The 18,605-nt window shown below is 42.1% G+C and overlaps 1 protein-coding gene across 2 annotated transcripts in view; it reads left to right on the forward strand.

The window, feature by feature from the left end:
* LOC137432316 (transient receptor potential cation channel subfamily M member 5-like) overlaps window positions 1-18,605 on the forward strand; it is a 107,066-nt gene that overhangs the window by 35,949 nt on the left and 52,512 nt on the right. For both annotated transcript variants that reach the window (XM_068124143.2, XM_068124142.2), the window contains 4 exons: window positions 1,233-1,404; window positions 3,905-3,969; window positions 10,254-10,454; window positions 17,457-17,553. In XM_068124143.2, coding sequence (XP_067980244.2) covers window positions 1,233-1,404; window positions 3,905-3,969; window positions 10,254-10,454; window positions 17,457-17,553 — 535 coding nt within the window. The remainder of the gene's footprint in view (window positions 1-1,232; window positions 1,405-3,904; window positions 3,970-10,253; window positions 10,455-17,456; window positions 17,554-18,605) is intronic.

The following is an 18,605-nucleotide window of genomic DNA, read 5'->3' on the forward strand; positions in this document are numbered from 1 at the left end:
AGTGTTATGATTTATGGGAGCGAGACATGGGTAATTAACGTAGAGCAGCAATGAAGGCTGGAAAGGGTGGAAATGTGAATGGTTCGGTGGATGTGCGGAGTATCGTTGAGAGAGAGGAAGACAAATGATGAATTGCGAAAGATGATGGGAATAGAGCCTGTGATGGATGCTGTGAAGAGAAACAGGTTGAGATGGTTTGGTCATGTGTTGAGGAAGGATGAGATGAAGGTGACTGGTTGAGAAGAGTGATGGAAATGAATGTAGAAGGAAGTAGAGGACGGGGAAAACTGAGAAAGACTTGGCTAAAGATGGTGGAAGAAGAAATACGGGCATGGGAATCTCCATTTCCAATTTCTTGGAATTTCCAAGGCAAGGGCAATCTTCTCCATTTTGCCCTATTTTCTACATCTCCCCTTGTTAATCAACAAGGGGAGATGTAGAAAATAGGGCAAAATGGAGAAGATTGTCATGGGGCCTGCAAGGCTAACACCGCTCTTGCAGGGAAAATGGCCTTAAAATGCCTGTTGTATGGATGCCAACCGATAGGGATTGCTCATGCTCTATCCTTTTCAAGCAAAGAAGCAGCACATACCATTTTTAAAGTCTTCGGTATGACTCAAACCAGTCCAAACCGGATGGGTGTTTTTTATGAGACACCAGCTCCTTACTGTTTGGCAGTTGGCTTCCTATGGGAGCTCATCCACCCTTTGCCAGGTGTTGTTTTTTGTCCTGGCAGGTGTCACAGCCACTCTCCCCACTAGCAATGCCAATGAGAGGTGTCGCTTTAGTCACCGACAACCCAACCATGTGGCAGGTAGCGCTGGGTTACATGTTACCATTGGCAGTTTCAAAAGACTGACCTGACCTAAAAAGCTTGTGTTTTACATGCTATGTTAAGTAGTATAACTTTTCTTGAAATGAAAATTCAAGCTTTTTCAATATAAAAGTAAGACTCTCCATTTGATATTCTACATCTTTTTTTAGTATCTCAACCTGTTCTTCGGATTCAGCAACCCCTGTCATACCTATGGGCAATGGCAGGCAGTCTGAACCAGGAACATCTTTGAATGTGAAAGATCTAAATTGTTTGAAGTTTTCCAGGAGATCGAATGTATTCAAGGATAATGTTTGTCACTCATTCATATTTTGCTAAATTTCTTGTTTTCCTGTGATTGAAATGCATATCGGTCTCTATGTCTCTGATGAAACACGAAAGGTGTCTTTCCCAACAGAGCGCGTGGCCGTCGTTGCTTGTGGACAAAACTCATACAACTTTGCCCCTGGATGTTAACCACACACACTTCTTGCTCATGGATGATGGCACCGACAGCTCTGCTGGTGCTGAGTGCAACGTCAGGGCTACGCTTGAAAACTTCATTTCACAGCAGAAGACAATGCATGGAGGTTGATTTTCATTGCTATGTCTTTCTCTCTCGTTCTCTCACTCTTTCGCTCTTCAAAAGCAGCCCCACTGAAAGGATTGCACCGGATAGTTTGTTTTTGCCTTCTCAGAGGTAGTTGGAGCAGGAATTTGTAATTTGTTCAGGTTGCTGGTGATAACCCATCAACTCTCCATGGAAGAGTACTTTAACGTCCACCAACTAATGCGAGCAGACGTAACATCCATCCAAAGGACGGCACATTTTGTGGTGTTACACCCTACCTGTGAAACACCAATCCGTTTATAGCCATGTTGAGAATCAAACCCAACCATAGCTTACTGCACAGAGGTAACGACCGATGTCTGTACCATTATAGCGGACAATCTTTCCCCATATATGTATTGGAATAGGCAAAAGGGACAACAAATAAGAATTTTTGGTTGTAGTCCAAGTTTGGCCAATAATGTTGGGTGAATTCTTTTTTGTACACAAAGTCAAAGCTTGTGGAGGAGCTAGAACACAGAATGGATTAGGATACAACAAAACAAAAGGAACCGCAGAAAGAGAGGGGAAAACGACAACATCAGGGCTGATGGACAAAATAGATGGAGACAGCCAAACAAGGGATGTCGGGAAAAATCAGGGGTAGGGGAAAATGCAGGGAGTGGACAAGATGGATACAGGAACAAACTTTCAGGAAGGAAAAACAGGAAATTTGGGGGTTGGGAGGGTGATTGGGTAGAAAATATAATTGTTTTGGATGGCGGATGATTTGAGATGGTGAGGAAGAGCTGTCTTGAAGACCCAGAGGGATTAAATGATGAATTAAAGTGAGATTAAAGTGAATGTGCAAGTTGGTTCAACAGCATGATGAAAAGGAGGAACGAATGAGTGGAGGTGAGCAGTGATCCTGGATTTAGGTAGTTTCACCGGAAGGGAGTTGATGGTGGACTGCAAGCACCCCGCAGAAATGTGAGGGGACAAAGCACGGAAAGAGTAGAGGGGCAAGACCAGAAAGGATGCAGTAGAAACGGAGACACTATCCGAGCTGTCTATGATGGCAAAGTGATAGGCCCATACATAGACTCAGCTTCATCACGGGAGATTCCAATGATGTTGAAGTCTTTGGCTCCGACGGCGTCAACCTGAGAAAGATGTGAGGTAGGGGATCCAGCCCAGAAGGGAGAGCAGTCTTCCATCAAGTTGCAGATGAAGGCCTTGTTGTAGGTGGATAGGAGTTCAGATGTTCCAAGGAAGGAATTTTCATGACGTAGGATGCCCAGTCGGGGGCTGGCTTTGGAGGCCAACTTTGAGATGTGGCTTGTCCAAGAAAGATCATGACTGATAGTAGAGACCAAAGAGTTTGAGTGAGTGAAATTCTTCAAGAGGATTGTTAAGAAAGTACATGGCAGGGTTTTCCAGACAGTCCTTTTGGAGAAAGAGAGAGAGAAAGTGTGAGATTTGTCTGGCATATTCCAAGTGTTTGACCACCTTGTGATTTTATCAATATCTGAAGAGAGGGAAGAGTCTGCAGCCTGTCTGTCAGAGGGATGAGGGATGTCACAGCAGACGGGAGTCATCAGCAAAGAGATCAAGACAATTTTCTGGATAATCAGAGAGATCAGTGATGAAAATTAGGAATAGGATGGGGCCTAGAACACTGCCTTGGGGTACTCCAGCCTTCACTGGGACAGGAGATTAAAGGATTCCATTGAGAGCCACACGTTGGCTATGAGAGTGGAGGAAGTCAGCAACTGAAGAGTGAAGTTGATCTTGGATTCCATAGGCAAATAGTCTGGAGAGTAAAGTGGGATGCCAGACTGTATCGAAAGCAGGAGATATGTCCGGAGAGACGGCCCTGATCTCATGTCTGACATTGAGGACCTCCATCCATAGTTGGGAGAGTAGAATCATCATGTACAAGATAGAGTGACCAGTTCGGAATCCGAATTGATGATCTGAGATGTGGTTGTTGGAGAAGAGGAATGATTTTATGTCAGCTGCAATGATGGATTCCATGCCCGTAAAAATTATTTTATTTGGATTATAACTCTGATTACGGTTCGTAGATTTCTCAACATATGCGATGGACTTCTGTCTGGAGTCCAAGTTTAGGATAGGCTCATCGCAGTTATTTTGGTCTGAGTTGGTCATAAGGTCATACCTGATGTTTGCCTTGCTGGGAATTTGTGCTTCAACGGTGCTTTCAATTTTGATTGTGGACCTTCCCCAGCTACAAACGTTTTTAGCGGACAAGCCATTTTTCCGCTTGTAATGTAGCCGAGTGTACAGCAGCAAGGCAGGACCAAGGTACATTTTGATCACAAAACTTTTCTTTATTTTATGGAAATGTTCAAGTACAAAAGGTGATTTTGCTTAAAACAACAGGCAAAGACTATGGGATAAATAACTTTTCTCTGCCGGACTTCATGCTCTTTGATGGACTACATGTATACATTTATGATACGGTATTTACAGATGCAAATCTTTATGAACTATTAACTCTGTACTGGTGGGTGCAGGCTCTGGTTGCATCGAGATCCCCGTTGTTTATCTCATCACCGATGGGAAACCAGAGGATATTAAGGTAATCGAATACTTTGCATGCCATCCGCTCATACATGTGGGCGCACTGTGAAAGGAATGGACAATTCTGTATACAACAACACAACAACATGCATTTTAAGGCCATTTTCCTTGCTAGAGCGGGGGTTAGCCTTGTGGTCCCCATGACAATCTTCTCCATTTTGCCCTATTTTCTGCATCTCTCATTGTTAACCCCCTTGCCCGCATTTCTTCTTCCACCATCTTTAGCCAAGTCTTTCTCGGTCTTCCCCGTCCTCGACTTCCTTCTACATTCATTTCCATCACTCTTCTCAACCAGTCACTTTCATCCTTCCTCAACACATGACCAAACCATCTCAACCTGTTCCTCTTCACAGCATCAATCACAGGCTCTATTCCCATCATCTTTCGCAATTCATCATTTGTCTTCCTCTCTCTCAACGATACTCGACACATCCACCGAACCATTCGTATTTCCACCCTTTCCAGCCTTCGTTGCTGCTCTACGTAAATTCTGTATATGAAATAGAAATGTGTATCAATGGTCCACAGTCCAAACGGTCACTGCTTAAACCATGAGTTTTCGATTTTCCTCCAAGATGCTTCACTTCTCTCTCCTCTTGTCTTCTATGGTGGATGGTAAGTCTCGGGCCCTTTTCAGGAGAGTGTAGACCACTCCTTTGTGACGCATGGGATGGCTCCGGTTAAATTTGAGATAACGGTCTGTGTGTGTGGGTTTCCTGTATACAGCAATGTTCAAAACTCATTTAGGGCCCCTTGGTACTGATGGTGTCCAAAAAAGGGAGGGAGCCGCCATTTTGTTCCTGTTCACTGGTAAACGTGATTGAAGGAAAGGTTTCATCAATAGCCTCATATATTGCGGTGACTGCTTCACTGGGGCAGATGACGAAGGTGTCGTCGACGTAACGATGCGACACACTTGCCTGTATAGGGATGAATGGGAAGGAACATCTCTCCATTTCCCTAATTACCATATTCGCTGCCAAGACCGATTCCGGGAAGGCCATGGAGGTGCTAAAGACCTGTTTGTAAGTAGGTCCTGCAAAAATTATAATAAAAAAAAGGTGGAAGAACGACACACACGGAGCAGCTCACAAACATTTGTGATATTTAATGTGCCACCAACCTGTTTCCAGCCATCATCCTCCATCAATCGTTGTCCCGCCACTCCGTCAGCCGAGACTATGGGCACGTTGGTGAACAATTGGATACCACACATTGAAAAGATGCCATTGTTTTGTCTGGTTTGATCATGACGAGCGTCACTCTTCACTCAAAATTGGTGCTGTTGTGCAAATCTCTCACTGTTTTTCCCATCACGTGTTTAAGTATGATTGAGAGAAACTTGGACAAAGCAAAGGATGGTCCATTGATACAGGAAATAATGAGTCGCACTGGAATTTCTTGCTCGGTGACCTTTGGTAACCCATAAGCCACGGGAGCAACTCCATTGCTGTTGTACAAACTTTTGGAATCAGGATCCAAAAGGTTTCCTGTTTCTGTGCTTCTTCTGACGAAGTCGCTGGACGCATTATGTTTTCGGATTGCCGATGAAGATGAACCGATTCGATTTTGGAGTCACGAGGTCAAAGGTCAGATGTTCCGTGAGGTAAAAATCCTGTTATCGCGATAACTTGTGAACCAGTGATGGGATTTTGACTAAACTTGGTATACGTATATATTATGATTAAATGATGAACTGATTAGATTTCGGCATCAAAGGTCAGAGGTCATGTCAGGTAAAAATGTGATACTTGAGAACATATGAAGGGATTTCAATCAAACTTGATACAAGTATGTACAGGGTGATTGAAAAGTAACTCCCTATTTTAAAATACTTATAATTTATTTCTTAACGATAATTTTTTACAAGAAATGGATATAAGAAGAAAGCGTAAAGCTTGAAGTTTTATTTAAAATTCGATATGGGCACCAGAATTTGCCACCAGCTTCTCAAGCCGCCCGGGAACCGCGTCAACTGATTTCACCAGGAACTCTTGTGGGATGGAAGACATAACTTCTCGTATTCACCCTTCAAGTTCTTCCAAAGTCGTTGGTTTGGTACAGTAGACTTGCTCTTTTACCCAACCCCAAAGAAAAAAGTCACATGGTGTTAAGTCAGGGCTCCTGGCTGGCCACTCATACGGACCACGACGACCCATCCATCTCCCAGGGAAGTGGGCATTCAGCCATTCATGAACAACAACAGCAAAATGTGGAGGAGCGCCATCTTGCATGAAAATCAAATCTTCAACATTCTCCGAAGCACTGATAATTGGCCAGATTTCGTCTTGCAGCATGGTGAGGTACCTTTTGGCATTCATGGTATCGCGAAGAATGAAGGGACCTACAATCCTTTCCGAAGTCATTCCACACCACACCGTTACCTTGGGCCGATATTGCGTTTTTTCAGAAATAACACGAGGATCTTCTCCTGCCCAGTAATAGCAGTTGTGACGGTTCACAAACCCACCGATGTGAAATACCGCTTCATCAGACCAGAGGATATTTTTAAAGAGATCAGACCAATCTTCATACCACTAGCTGGGCACGCTCCTGCAGGGTAAGACGTCCAGCCATGTTTGTAGGGCTTCCGAATTTCAAACAAAAACTAATCTGAAATAAAACCAACACAGATTAAATTCTCATACATTAAGGAACAAACACTAAAAATTTGAGAAAAATATTACAATAAATAAATAATTTCTAAATATTCTAAAATAGGGAGTTACTTTTCAATCATCCTGTATAATGATGTAATAATGGAGGCAGAGGCATATCGGTCAACGTCGTGACGGCGAAGAGTGCCGTTCTGGTTTATGTATTTTAGTGAGGAGCAACATTCCTCCCTTTTTTGGATTGGAGGTGAGATGCTCATAAGTGGTTGCATCTGCCAATATGTCCTGCGTCTTGTCATTATAAGCAGACCGGTCGATTAATACCATTGCGTGTCCTTTACCTGCCGGAACGGGTGTCATGTCATCCATCTTGTGTTGTTTTTGCAAGACCGACTTATGAGTTGATGCAACTACTTATCGGCATCTAACCTTCCGGGCTACTGATTAGAGATAGGCATGAGCTTTCTTGATTCTAAGTCAATTCCTTTCATGGTCTTCAACCTTATCTTATTTCACAATCCTCGCTTTAAAAAAAAAAAATCCCAATTGAAGGAATAATCCTCCTAATTGAATTCATTTGCTTCTTCGTTTAAAAGCTTTCAATAACATTTGAAAATGCTTCATTTTTTCTTTTTCCTCTTCTTCTTCACAAGGTTTCCTTCCCAAACCTCTCAAACTCACAAAAGCTCAGTGCATTTATTCCTACCCAACCCCCTCCATCCCCTACCCATAGGCATATCTACAGCATGACTTTCCTCTGCGCTTTCAATAACCCCTCATCTCACTCCTCTTATGATGTACAGTCACGTGAAAAAGTAAGTACACCCCATGTAAAGTTTTGACTTTTTCAACATATTTCAACATACAGCTATTTGATCTTCATTTCAACAATATTGATGGATAAAGGTGATATAATACAACAAATATCATGAAACATTTACATTTTGTAGTACATTGTATAATTTAAATAAACATAAATGCAAATTTCACATGTGGAAAAAGTAAGTACACCCCTACATTTATCACTACTTCAAATACCTCAAAATAGAATCAGGTGCACCAGCTCAGGTGCAAATGATTAGAACATCGTTAGAGAGGATCTTGGAGGAACCTGTCTTATTTAAACCTCAGACATTTAGTTTGGTTTGCTCTTTGTTGTTGAAGTGTACGGCGTCACCATGCCTAGATCAAAAGAGCTCTCTGAGGCCTTCAGAAAGAAGGTTATAGATGCCTACGAGTCTGGGAAGGAATTTAAAAAGATCTCCAAACAATTTGAAATCGATCATTTGACTGTCCGGAAGATCATCTACAAGTGGAGAAGATTCCAAACAACTGCCAACTTGTTCAGGCCAGGCCGCCCCAGCAAGTTCAGCCGGAGAGCAGACCGCAAGATGCTGAAAGAAGTCTCTAAGAACCGCAGAATGTCATCACGAGACCTACAGGTAGCTCTTGCCACTGATGATGTCAAAGTGCACGAGTCTGCCATTAGAAAGAGGCTGCACAAATTTGATCTGCATGGGAGGTGTGCCAGGAGGAAACCTTTGCTGTCCAGAAAGAACATCAGGGCAAGACTAAAGTTTGCCAATGAACACCTACGCAAAGACCAGCATTTCTGGAACAATGTGCTCTGGACAGGTGAGTCAAAGGTGGAGCTATTTGGCCACAGTACCAGAAGACGTTTGGTGAAAACCAAAGACAGCATTTCACCACAAGAACCTGATACCAACTGCAAAGCATGGTGGTGGAAATATTATGGTTTGGGGCAGCTTTGCTGCATCAGGGCCTGGGCATCTCACCATCATAGAATCCACGATGAATTCTTCATTGTACCAGAGGATGCTTGAGGATAATGTGAGGCCATCTGTCGGAAAGTTGAAGCTCAACCGAAGGTGGACCTTGCAACATCACAATGACCCTAAACATACCAGTAAATCCACCAAGGAATGGCTGAAAACAAAGAAATGGAGGGTTCTGGAATGGCCAAGTCAAAGCCCGGATCTAAATCCCATCGAGATGTTGTGGGGGGATTTGAAACGAGCTGTGCATGCAAGAAACCCCTCAAACGTCGCACAGCTGAAAGAATTCTGCACGGAGGAGTGGGCAAAAATTTCTGCCAGTCGATGTCAGAGACTGGTAGACAGTTACAAGAAACGCCTACTTGAGGTTGTTTCTGCCAAAGGGGGCAATACCACCTATTAGAGCCAAGGGTGTACTTACTTTTTCCACATGCAAAATTTGCATTTATGTTTATTTAAATTATACAATGGACTACAAAATGTAAATGTTTCATGATATTTGTTATATTATATCATCTTTTTCTGTCAGTATTGTTGAAATGAAGATCAAATAGCTGTATGTTGAAATATGTTGAAAAAGTCAAAACTTTACATGGGGTGTACTTACTTTTTCACGTGACTGTATGTCTTCTTGTATCTGAATTGGGAATCATGATAAGTCCAGTTTTCAGAGGTTTCCTGCACATGACCATCAACTCCTCTTCACATCCATGAACCCTCCATGTCAGTATCCTACCCTTCATCATCTCTTACACACTGGCATCTTCCTAACACCACGGTCCCTCGTCTGTATTCCCTTATTCAGCATCCCTCCACCTCATGTTCCCCATTTCTGATTCACCCTCACCGACACATCCCATCCTCCCCTCACCCATCCCCTCCCATCTCCCCTCTCGCCACCTCCTCCCATCTTCCTCCTCTCCCCACCATCTCCCATACTCCTCTTCACTCTGCCTCCTCTGAGCTTCCCCCTGACCCCCTCCAATCTCCCCATACTCCATGCTCCCTCCCAGATTATCCCTCATCCAGTCCCCTCACAGCAATCCCTGCCCTGACTTTTTTCAGCTTCCCCCTTATTCCACCCCCTCTCAAAGTTTCCCAGCCCTCTCCACATTCCTGCCTTCTGCCAACAGCACCTCCTCCCCTGTCCCTAACTGTGTGGATCTCAAACATCTGAGGCGTCTGCATCAACCTGACATATCTCTCAATCCATGCTGCAGTTCATAAACCGGATATTGTCTGCTTCACAGAATCTTTCCTCCCACAGGATGTCCCAGACTCCTTAGTGTCTCTCCTTGGTGATGGTCTCCTTCGGTTCGACAGAAGTGAAGCCCTTTCTGGCGGTGGAGTTGCACTTTACATAAACAACTCCATTTCTCACCGTCTGTGCTCTTACATCTCCAAACCCCGTGGAGTACCTTTGACTATGACTTCCCTTCCGCTCCCACCTCTTCATCTTATTCTTCCATTTAAGTTCACTTCACATTCACTTCAAGCAGCTGTGCCTCACCATGTCATGTATCCCCCATCGGCAACCCTAATCTTTTCTACCTCGTTCAACCCTCCCAAAGCCTCAATCTTTGCATGTTTCCAGGTTTTCTTTCCACTTCTTTGATTGAGAGATTGTTCATCCCCTTGTCCTCATTCTTCCCTCACATCCCCTATTTATTCAAGTCTCCCTCTAGTTTGTTCCTCAACCCTGCTGTTGGAGTGTCCCCCCTCTCTTTCTACTGTTGTTCTCATTGTGTTACTTCCTGGTCCATTCGTCGCTCTAGCTCTTCCAGGGGCCTCAACACTTGTGTATGAAAACGCAGAATCCCCTTTGACTTGTGTCTTGTATCAGACTCTAGACTTTGTCCGTGTGGTGACAGATGGTACGCAAGGCTGTTGAGTTTGGCACACCTTGTCTCCTGTTGGCTGGTTCTGGAGGACTTGCTGACTGCCTCGCCTCCCTACTGAAAGTGGATCCATCGCTCCTCAATGAGGCTCTGCTTTCGCAAAAGTTGGAAGACGTATTTGGTGAGAGGATAAGAAGTTGTAGCCGCGATGAGCTACAGGAGCTGGTGCAAAGTGTGAGTTCATTTATCTGGTTATTATTTCTCAATTTGTCTGTTTAATGTTTCTTCTGCTCTGAGAAATCCTAATGGACGAAAAAGGGTGTATTTGGTCCTGAACTACTTGTACATGACTAGGTATTGAAGATTATATGAGGTAAGGTATTCAGTGGCATTCAACGTAGAATGGCTATTAGCTGCCAGTTACATTTGGCCTTCCCACATCAACTGTGGGTGATCATGATGTGATGGATCAAGAGATGTGATGGATTGGATTTATCATCGATATAATAATAGCGTAAGGACTCGACTTTGTTATCCCTTTTACGCCGCACCCAGTGACCCGATGCCCACGGCACTAATGGATTTACGATCTACGAACCGCACTCTTTGTTTATCACGTACAGCCATACTCGAAAAATCTGAATTAGCTGACGTTGGGGCCCAAAAGCATCCGATTAACTGCTGATACGACGCCATCTTATTGGCGTCTGCTGGGTGAAGGCGAAGCAAGCCGTCCGCTGATTGGACAGTCGAAGGCGAAAGCAAGCCGTCCACTGAGTGGACAATCCAGAGCATGCATTTGTGCCGGTGTCGTCGATCACGGTGTTCGCTAACAATTGCAATAAAGACGTTGTTCATATACGCACTCTTCATTCTCATCTTTCTTCCTAACTCTTACTCGGACAAGCAAATCCCCTATGCCATCCATATTGGTACACTCTATCCATACACCACATCCTCCCTGCCGTGGATGTTCCACCGGTTTCGGCTAGTCACCATTATTATTGCATCTTCTTCTGATGAAAGGTAGACACCTAAAGGTCAGCAGCACCTTTGTGCGTTTTGTTTGATCTTGGTAGATACGTTGATTGGTTATGGTGTTATTGATTGTATTTCTTTGTCCTGGAACTTTTTTTAACGTTTTGTTTCGGTAATGTTTTATCACAAAGACCTTTGCATCTTATAGCAAAGTGATTGCTGCAGCAAATTGACTCGAGGAGCTGAAAGACATTGAAAGGACTGCCATTTTAAAATCTTTATATAAATTGATACACAATTTTCACCATGGGAGCGCCGCCTCATGTAGAATTGTTAATGATGTTTATGACATCACAGGTCACGTGTAGAGTCCCTGTATAAAGAGAGTTGCGCCATGCGCTGACCCGTGATTTCTGGTCACGTGATTTCGTGGCGCCATTTTGTGTCTAACTTCACCGTGCGTGAACGTCAGCTTGGTACGGGAATGTTGTTTATTGCCAAACAAAATGACTGGTTGTTCTGCTTTTGGTTGTTCAAACCAATCTGGGAAATATAAGATGTATAGATTTCCAAGTGATAAAGTCAGAAATATGGAAAAGAAATATGTCAGAATAATAATAAAAATAATAAAGTCAGAAATATATATATATAAAAATATATAAATATATATAAATATATATCTATCTATAATGCCAGTAATCTCTGTGTGTCTGTCTGTGACCGCTGTTTCTCGACAACCACGGGTCCGATATACTTGAAACTTGCCAGGTATATTGCTGGGGACCCGAGGATGTGCCTTTTCAAGGTTTCATATTAATCGGACAAGTAGTTAGCGAGCTATGTCCAAAAAACGATTCAACCAATCAGAGAGCAGCGAGCTATCACGTGTGCCGAACGTGGCGAACAGACTCTGCCTCGGACGGCACATTTGAGAGCGTATTCATTTATTTCAAGTTGGCAAACTATGTTGGCGTTAAACTATGTTTTAAAACTAATTAAAACTAATTTGCGATTCTTTCGCTTTCCTGCGCGTTTGTGCACGCTATGGCGATTTCTTTACCAAACTCCGCAAGCCGTTCGCTTTGGACCAAACCATTTCATGTAAATAGAGGGGGGGGATTGTCACCGTACTCGCAAGCCGTTCGCTTTGGACCAAACCATTTCATGTAAATAGAGGGGGGGATATAATTTTATATATATATATAGTATGGGCATGCCCTAGTAAATATAAATATAAATATAAATATATAAATATAAATATATATTATATAAAATAATATATTATAAAATATATTATATTTATATTATATATATTATATATATTATTATAATATATATAATATATATATATATTATATATATTATATATATTATTATATATATATTATTATATATATAATAATATATTTATTATTATTATATTATATATATATATATAATATATAATATAATAATATATATATAATATTAATATATATATATATATAATATATAATTATATAATAATATATAATATATATATATCTATCTATAATTCCAGTAATCTCTGTGTGTATGTATGTATGTATGTCTGTATGTCTGTGACCGCTGTTTCTCGACAACCACGGGTCCGATATACTTTAAACTTGCCAGGTATATTGCTGGGGACCCGAAGATGTGCCTTTTCAAGGTTTCATATTAATCGGACAAGTAGTTACCGAGCTATGTCCAAAAAACGATTCAACCAATCAGAGAGCAGCGAGCTATCACGTGTGCCGAACGTGCCGAACAGACTCTGCCTCGGACGGCACATTTGAGAGCGTATTCATTTATTTCACGTTGGCAAACTATGTTGGCGTTAAACTATGTTTTAAAACTAATTAAAACTAATTTGCGATTCTTTCGCTTTCCTGCGCGTTTGTGCACGCTATGGCGATTTCTTTACCAAACTCCGCAAGCCGTTCGCTTTGGACCAAACCATTTCATGTAAATAGAGGGGGGGGGGATTGTCACCGTACTCGCAAGCCGTTCGCTTTGGACCAAACCATTTCATGTAAATAGAGGGGGGGGATTGTCACCGTACTCGCAAGCCGTTCGCTTTGGACCAAACCATTTCATGTAAATAGAGGGGGGGGGATATAATTTTAGATATAGATATAGTACGGGCATGCCCTAGTCTTTCTATAATGCCAGTAATCTCTGTGTGTCTGTCTGTGACCGCTGTTTCTCGACAACCACGGGTCCGATATACTTGAAACTTGCCAGGTATATTGCTGGGGACCCGAGGATGTGCCTTTTCAAGGTTTCATATTAATCGGACAAGTAGTTAGCGAGCTATGTCCAAAAAACGATTCAACCAATCAGAGAGCAGCGAGCTATCACATGTGCCGAACGTGGCGAACAGACTCTGCCTCGGACGGCACATTTGAGAGCGTATTCATTTATTTCACGTTGGCAAACTATGTTGGCGTTAAACTATGTTTTAAAACTAATTAAAACTAATTTGCGATTCTTTCGCTTTCCTGCGCGTTTGTGCACGCTATGGCGATTTCTTTACCAAACTCCGCAAGCCGTTTGCTTTGGACCAAACCATTTCATGTAAATAGAGGGGGGGGGATTGTCACCGTACTCGCAAGCCGTTCGCTTTGGACCAAACCATTTCATGTAAATAGAGGGGGGGGGGGGGGGTTGTCACCGTACTCGCAAGCCGTTCGCTTTGGACCAAACCATTTCATGTAAATAGAGGGGGGGGATATAATTTTAGATATATATATAGTACGGGCATGCCCTAGTCTATCTATAATTCCAGTAATCTCTGTGTGAATGTCTGTGTGTCTGTGTGTCTGTGTGTTTGTCTGTGACCGCTGTTTCTCGACAACCACGGGTCCGATATACTTGAAACTTGCCAGGTATATTGCTGGGGACCCGAGGATGTGCCTTTTCAAGGTTTCATATTAATCGGAGAAGTAGTTACCGAGCTATGGCGATTTCTTTACCAAACTCCGCAAGCCATTCGCTTTGGACCAAACCATTTCATGTAAATAGAGGGGGGGGGGGGGGGGATTGTCACCGTACTCGCAAGCCGTTCGCTTTGGACCAAACCATTTCATGTAAATAGAGGGGGGGGATTGTCACCGTACTCGCAAGCCGTTCGCTTTGGACCAAACCATTTATGTAAATAGAGGGGGGGGATTGTCACCGTACTCGCAAGCCGTTCGCTTTGGCTTTGCGAATGGACCAAACCATTTCATGTAAATAGAGGGGGGGGATATAATTTTAGATATATATATAGTACGGGCATGCCCTAGTATATATAATATATATTATTATATATATTATTATATATATATAATATATATTATTATATATCTATATAATATATATATATTATATATATTATATATATATATATATATATATATTATATATATATATATATATTATATATATATTATATATATTAAAATAATAATATATTATATAAAAAAAATATAAAATATTATATAATTTTATAAAATATATAAAAAATATAAATATATATAAAAAATATATATAAATATGTAAATATAAAAATATATAAAAATAATAAAATAAAAATTATAAATAATAAAAAAATAACAAAATAATAAAAAGTCAGAAATATGGCAATACCACGTACAGAATTTGTTTTAAGTGTGTTAGACTATATGTCGGCTGGAAGTCCTACACCGGAATTGCTCTCGGCACCCTTTAAAAAATATTGGATATGCCCACACTCCTTTCTAAAAGTTATTAAAATTCAGAGAACGACAGCATTGGTTTGTCTTACTTATAATGTTAGCTCTTATATGCAGTGTTGGCTTGTAATATGCATTGCCATACCACTTTTCATATCACCACACAGGTCTTTTTCACAGCAATAGCTGAGTTTTTGACAAAACAAATATCACCTGTATGTAATAATAAGACTAAATATGCGGAGTAAAATTTTTTTTAGCAGGTTTAGAATATATCACCCCATATCGCGAATGTACATGTATATCTAATCCGACACACTTAGACACAAAATGGCGTCCAAATTTGAGTTGACACAACTCTCTATATACAGGGACTCTAGTCACGTGGTATGGGCGCCATCTTGGAAAAACTGAAAAGCTTTGCACATCTATATCTCCGAAACCGCTCCATGGGGAAAAAATGAAATTTGGCTCATTCTTAATGATGATGTCAGAGGTGCCTTCATTTTGACGTCATAAATTGACAAGTAGAATGGTTGATCCGATCAGTATAAAATTTCTTGAGCATGATCTAGGGATAAATTGGTTGAGAAAAACATTTGATTATGTCATCGGTCACGTGGTTTGGCAGCCATATTTTTATGGGGTAACCTGTAGGGAAATGCCATCTGAAACAGTGTCTGTTTGTCCGGTGTATGTATGTATGTACGTATGTATGTATGCATGTATGTCCCACACAAACGTCCACTAATCAGAGCTGAGGATCTGGTCACATGACAGGGGGACAGTAGACCCTGCACTCAGCAGGAGAACATGCTGCGTCTGCTGTCTCAACAATGGATGGAGGTCCTAAATGCCAAACAGGAAATCAGAGCTGTCTCCCTTGAAATATCTTGTGCCTTCAATACGGTCTGGCACCCCACCCTGCTCACCAAACTCCCCTCCTATGGTATCCATGGAAACCTCCACGCATGGCTTGCAGACTTCCTTTCTGGTCACAGTCAACGTGTGGCCCTGTATAGAATTCTCTCATCTCCCCTTCCTGTTCAGGCTGGAGTTCCTCAAGGCAGTGTTCTGGGCCCTGTGCTTTTACTGATCTTCATTAATGATCTCTCCGATTCTGGAAAATCCTCTCTAGCTCTTTGCTGATGACTCCACTCTCTGCCGCTCCATATCTCAACCCTCAGATCGTTAGGCAGCAGCCACTTCATTCTCTGCAGACCTGGACAATATCACAAACTGGTCAAACAAGTGGAACACGTGTTTCAATCATGACAAATCTCACACTCTCACTTTGTCTCTCTGAAAAGACCGAATGGACAACCCTCCCATCCACTTTCTCAACAACCCTCTCCAAGAAGTTGTGTCACTCAAGTTTTTGGGTCTCACTATCTGCCATGATCTTCCCTGGGAAAACCACATTTCCAAGCTGGCCTCCAAAGCCAGTCGCCGACTGGGCATCCTCCGTCGTGCGAAGTCCTTCCTTGGCACACCTTAGCTCCTCACCACATACAAGGCTTTCATCCGCAGCTCAATGGAATACTGCTCTCCCCTCTGGGCTGGTGCTCCTGCCTCACACCTAGCTCGGCTTCACGCAGTTTAAACCAAAGCTTTCAGAATCATTGGAATCTCCCGCGATGAAGCTAACTTCGAGGGTCTTTCACTCCCTCACCACAGGCAGGTTGGTGGTCTTTCTGTCTTCTACCGACTCCTCTCCGGCCTTGCTCCCCCTGCTCTATCTGTGCTTTGCCCCCCAAATATTCCTGCAGGATGCACAAGATCTGCCAGAAACCCTGTTCTGGTGAAACTGCCAAAATCAAGACTCTCTGCTCACCTTCACTCCTCTTTTCTTCCTCCTCTTGCACAATCTCCCACACTCTCTTCAATCCTTCTCCTCCCTCCAGGTCTTTAAAACACCTGTTCACCACCATCTCTTGTCTTCCCCCATCCAAAACCTTGATCTTTTCTACCCCCGTTAATTCACCCCAGATCCGCCTCTTTAAATCCCCAACTACTTTCCTGAAATTCCTTGTCGTGTTAATTTGCTTTATACAGTGTACCCCTTCCTCCCCCAGCCCTCCCCCCCTTCCACAGATCTACCGACGTCCCTGTTCTCTTCTGTTGTTGTGCTTGTGTGCTTCCCTCTCTGTCCTTCTTGTCTCCCGCTTCCTTCATTGCATGTTTTATGTGTCTGTGCATGTTTTCATGTTCAATGTGTTAGCTCTTACACGAGTCTCGATTCTGTATACAAAAATAAATAAATAAGCAGATCCAAGCCCGGCTGCACTGTTGTTAGACTATTGGTCTTGTTTGTATTCACTTACCGTTTAAACAACTTTGTAACAACTTGTTGCGCATGAGTGGATATCTCTGTAAGATGGCAACATATTTTCATGTGAAGCATAATGAGGGTTAATTAATGAAATGTCATCACCAATTGAACAGGTCTACCTGCAGCATGGTCCAGGCATTCAGTTGCTTTTGTAATCAAAGGTTTGTACAGTTTTTCCACCTGATATCGTTATCTTGCAGTTGATAACTATGAGGGCAACGTTTCCCACAGATGTTGGATATTATGAAGCATCCAGAGTTGCTCACAAGCATGAAGCAGGAGGAATCGGAGACGCTCGATTTGATCATCTTGAAGGCCTTGCTCAGAGGTTGTGTGATTATGTTTGTCTTGGTTATTGAATCTCTGCACGTGTCGGAGTGTAGCACAGGGGCAAATTTACTTATTTGTTCTACTCTGAATAAAGGGATGCTTTAAAAGCTTTCAAACTGTTGGTAATGAGACTTTATATAAAGGAATGAACAAACGAACAAATTAACTAACAAACCATGCTTTCATCCATGTTTGTCTGGTTTTGTGGAAAGAGTTGTGGAGGGATTCGGGGAAAAATTGGTGGACGGGTTAGGTGAGTGACAAGGACTAATTGATTAGATTTTGGTGAAGATCCGGATCCGGATTCAAGGTTTAAATATTTTTTCAAAGTGATTCTTCACCATTGAGAAATAGGACCAAAAACCATATAGAGCATGAAATTTCAAAAAGTTGTGGACATACTATGACAAAACATAGTGGATGAGTTGTTTAGGTGAGAATAACAAACAAATTACTCGTATATTTTGGTTCAGGTCCGGATCCAGATCCGGCCTATATCAGTGGGATACAACACGTAAACTGTCAAACCTGGCGGAGGTATGTGCTCTACCTAGTGCCGTTGTAATTTAAACTTGATTTGCCTCCAATCTAAAATAAAAAAATGATGCTATCCATGACAAGGCCACATTTACCTAAGCATTTATCCCTGACAAAAACCTAAAAGCAAATGCTGCCTGATGAATCCATCCTCTTCTTCACTCTCAGATACAACTTTATTGGTACATGTAAGGTAATTATTGGAGTAAACTTAAGAATCGGAGAAGGCCATTTTGCCATGTTCTGCTTGTATAATTTCCACACCCCAACACTACCACCTCTTTTATGAGATTGTGATAATTGTACAGATAATACCAATTTTGACATAGTAACAGCACACAATGGTCTAATATTTTAGGTACGGACCTTGGTATCTTTCATATCCAGATTAGAACCATCCAAAATATGGCGTGCTCGAAGATATGGCCCGTCGACTCTGTGCTATTCATTAAGTCGGACTCTGTCGGGGATTAAACTATCCAGAACAGGCAGCCATTTTGTTTGGAGTGTTGA

This window comes from Myxine glutinosa, chromosome 8 (assembly GCF_964187855.1).
Source record: "Myxine glutinosa chromosome 8, kmMyxGlut1.1, whole genome shotgun sequence".
In the NCBI taxonomy this organism is placed as follows: domain Eukaryota; kingdom Metazoa; phylum Chordata; class Myxini; order Myxiniformes; family Myxinidae; genus Myxine; species Myxine glutinosa.